The sequence below is a fragment of the Monopterus albus genome, unplaced genomic scaffold (genome assembly GCF_001952655.1).
Source record: "Monopterus albus unplaced genomic scaffold, M_albus_1.0 scaffold231.1, whole genome shotgun sequence".
Taxonomy (NCBI): Eukaryota; Metazoa; Chordata; class Actinopteri; order Synbranchiformes; family Synbranchidae; genus Monopterus; species Monopterus albus.
The window spans coordinates 453637-456767 of NW_018128111.1; the positions used below are offsets into that span (position 1 = coordinate 453637).

General features: G+C 42.3%; 1 protein-coding gene across 1 annotated transcript in view; it reads right to left on the reverse strand.

Annotated features, from left to right (window-relative positions):
* Nucleotides 1-1254: 1254 nt before the first annotated feature.
* Nucleotides 1255-3131, reverse strand: part of kcnh3 (potassium voltage-gated channel, subfamily H (eag-related), member 3) — a 118332-nt gene continuing 116455 nt past the window's right edge. Inside the window, exon 16 of the mRNA XM_020620057.1 lies at nt 1255-1295. Coding sequence (XP_020475713.1) covers nt 1255-1295 — 41 coding nt within the window. The remainder of the gene's footprint in view (nt 1296-3131) is intronic.

Below are 3131 nucleotides of genomic sequence, written 5' to 3' on the forward strand. Positions count from 1 at the left end.
CCTGCCCCTCTGATTTTCATTCATCCTCTGTGAACCATGATTCTCAGCACATTAGGGTTAATCTAATGCGCTCAGATTCATGTATCTGTCTTCGATCATGGTCTGTAGAGGTGAATAAGGAAAAGAAATGTAATTCCCCACACTCTTTGTTTTTGTTACCCTTTCTTCACCGTTGTTCTGTGTGCACTCGAGCCTGTCACTCCTGTCCAATATCCTTATAATCCCAATGGGAAATGTTTCTCCAGAGCTGATAGTGCTTACTCTGGCCTGCCCAGTTACTGATTAACATGACAAGTATGAGTCCACCAAAGAGCAGAGGACAGGATGCATGCATCCTCACACCTCTTGCTGTTTCTGCATTCACTACAGGCTCCTCTTTTCTGTGTTTGTCAAAAGGGATAAATGAAATCCTCCGGGCTCCTGGGTTTGATTTCCTCTGTGTTTTGAGAAGCGAGCAAGGACAGTGCATGAAAGGAATACAGGAAGAACAATTTGTGACTGGCCCCTGGAGGGTAAGGGCACTAAGTTCATACACAGCAGCAGACTTGAGTGGTGCACTGTTTCATCCCCTCTGTTATATACAGTATAATTTATTCTTCCAGAGTGGTGTTCACCACATTTAAAACTTACTGAAGCTCTGATAAAATGAATGTTGCCACTGAAAATGTATGCAGACTAAGAAGGATTTCATTGTTGCATCTTCTTCCTCCTCAGAGGTACAGTATGGTGCTTAAAGTTATGAAGACTTAAGTTTGCACTGCAGACATTTCTACTTTCATTTCAGTCTGGAGGCTGTAGGATCACTTTCAGTGAGGTGCGTTTTCACTGCACCTAATAAACTGACAGTGCACCTGTGTAGTTTGTGTGGCAGCCTAGCCCCAGTCTGTGTCCTCTTGTGTGTTACCACTGAGGTACAGTCAGAGTAAAGCCTCTGTTTCAACGTTTGTGCATCCCATAGATCAAGGGGACATCTTTGTATTTTTGTCAGGCCAAAATGACAAATTACTGTTTGATTAATAAAACAGGTGCTGATTAATTTTCTGTCAGTTGATTAATTGTTGCAGCTTTGCAGGAAATGCAGTTGCTGAATGGGTTAAAAACCTTTTTGTCTTGCAGCAGAGAGAATTTTTTTTTTATCCGGCTTGTTCAGACTTTTGAAAGATTGTGAAAATATCTCCAGTGCAGCCAAAGTGCTGTGAAACAATCTGGCTTTTTCAAACATCCCCTGGTGTTTACATTGCAGGGAAAGGATGCTTACCTCTGTGACATGAGGCACAGAGTGGGGCTGGTGGTTGCTAAGAGTAGCACAGGAGTCTGACATCGTACAAAACAACACTTTTTATTGTAGTACAGCATGTAATCCTGGTTTAGGTTTTTATGTAACAGCAGTCTTTAATAAAATACATCTGAGACCCATCAGCCTCCAGTAGAGCAGGCAGCTTCTCTACAGCTCCCTCAACAGCTCAAAAACAGGCACATTCCTCATGCAAAAAAGCTGAGACATGCATTGGATTTAAAATCCTTTTGGGTACCGAGGACACCCCCCACCCCAACCCCGGCCCAGAGAGAGTAACTGGCAGGGTCAGAGCTCCATAGACATTGATGGGAGTTCTGCTTAGTGAATCTATGTATTTCAGTGTGTGTAGAGTCCAGTCTCTTCCCCTCCCCTCCCCTGCGCCTGTTACAGAAAATAGAAACCAGAAATCTGTCTATATTACAAGTAGCATGTGGTGCGCAATGCACCTCACCAGAGCAAAATAAATGTACAGAAGTCCTGAGACCTCCATAATGATGCAGCCTTTAGGCTGCACCAGCATAAAGCTCAGTCATTTGCAGAGGGGTTGTAGATGATGAGAACTGCGTGCTACATAAGAGTCACGGAGGTTGCACTCAGTCTGGAGTGCATTGGTCACGTATTTAGATAGTGACTCTTCCTCAATGGGAGGGCTGGATTAAAATAAAAAAAAATTCAGGCTAATTGTGATTTTTATTTCAATGATGCACTTCTTGAGTCTTAAAATCCTAAACCTGATCTTGGCCTTTTCTCTCTAAACAACTAAATGTATGCAGAGGTTTCTTGTTATAAGGGATTCAGTTCAGGCTGCATGATGTGTAAAATGCCGACTTTGTGGAAATCAAGTTGCAGCAGCGCAATGGGATAGCATATATTTTTTAAAATATGCCTAATGATGATGGCCTTATTCCTGCTCAACTCTTTTGCACACAAAGGCCTAGAAAATACAGGTGCATCATGTTGTCCAAAAAATAAAAAATAAATCCCAGCAACTGTGTTTACAATTCAACCAATAATGTGAAAGTTACATAGTTGTATATTAAAGGAATCAGCAGTGTTGCTCAGTTGTTGAATGTAAGTTTTGAGGTTTTCAGGATAAACTCTGAAACGTGCTCACTGGTATCTGATATAACTGATTTGTTATGAATTGGTTCTGGACTGATACATTAGTGCGTGTCTGCCTACTGCTCAGCCTGTTTCTGCTGCATCTCCCAGACGTGCAACTTACCTCCTCATTGCTCTCATCAACAAAAATAAATCGGTACAGAGCCTATAAAAATGAGATTTTAGGCAAAGGTGCAAGTGTTCTTGAGCAGGCTTGAGCAGGTGGCTTTCTATGTAAATTTTGATCCACATGCTTACCTGTAATTAACAGGGAAAGGACTTGTCTTTGTATGGAGAAGGCACGAATGGCTGGATGGCTAAAGCTCAGGAGTGACATGGGAGTCTGCTATACAATCTTATAGGCTGGTTGTAAACAGTCACAATGGTGATAAGCAGTGCTGTTTTTGATATTTGTGCTTCCCACAAATTTTCCTTTTGTCTTTGGCACACCCCCCCGACTGCTAGTGCAGACTCCTTTCTTTACAGGGAGAGAAAATGTGGACGTATCTGTCAGAAGTTAAAAGAAATTTGAATATCTTGTGATGTTTGTTAGTAAGTGATGGGCGTGTGTATGACGAGGAGGAGATGGTTCGATGTTATAGCTCCACCGGCCAAGAGGTGGTTAATCACATCCCTTTAAAATAATCCCATAGATGAAGCAAACTGGCTTTCCAGCTGAGTTGACCTGACGTGCCTGAGACTGAATGTTTACATTCCCAGTCCCAGTGTGGTG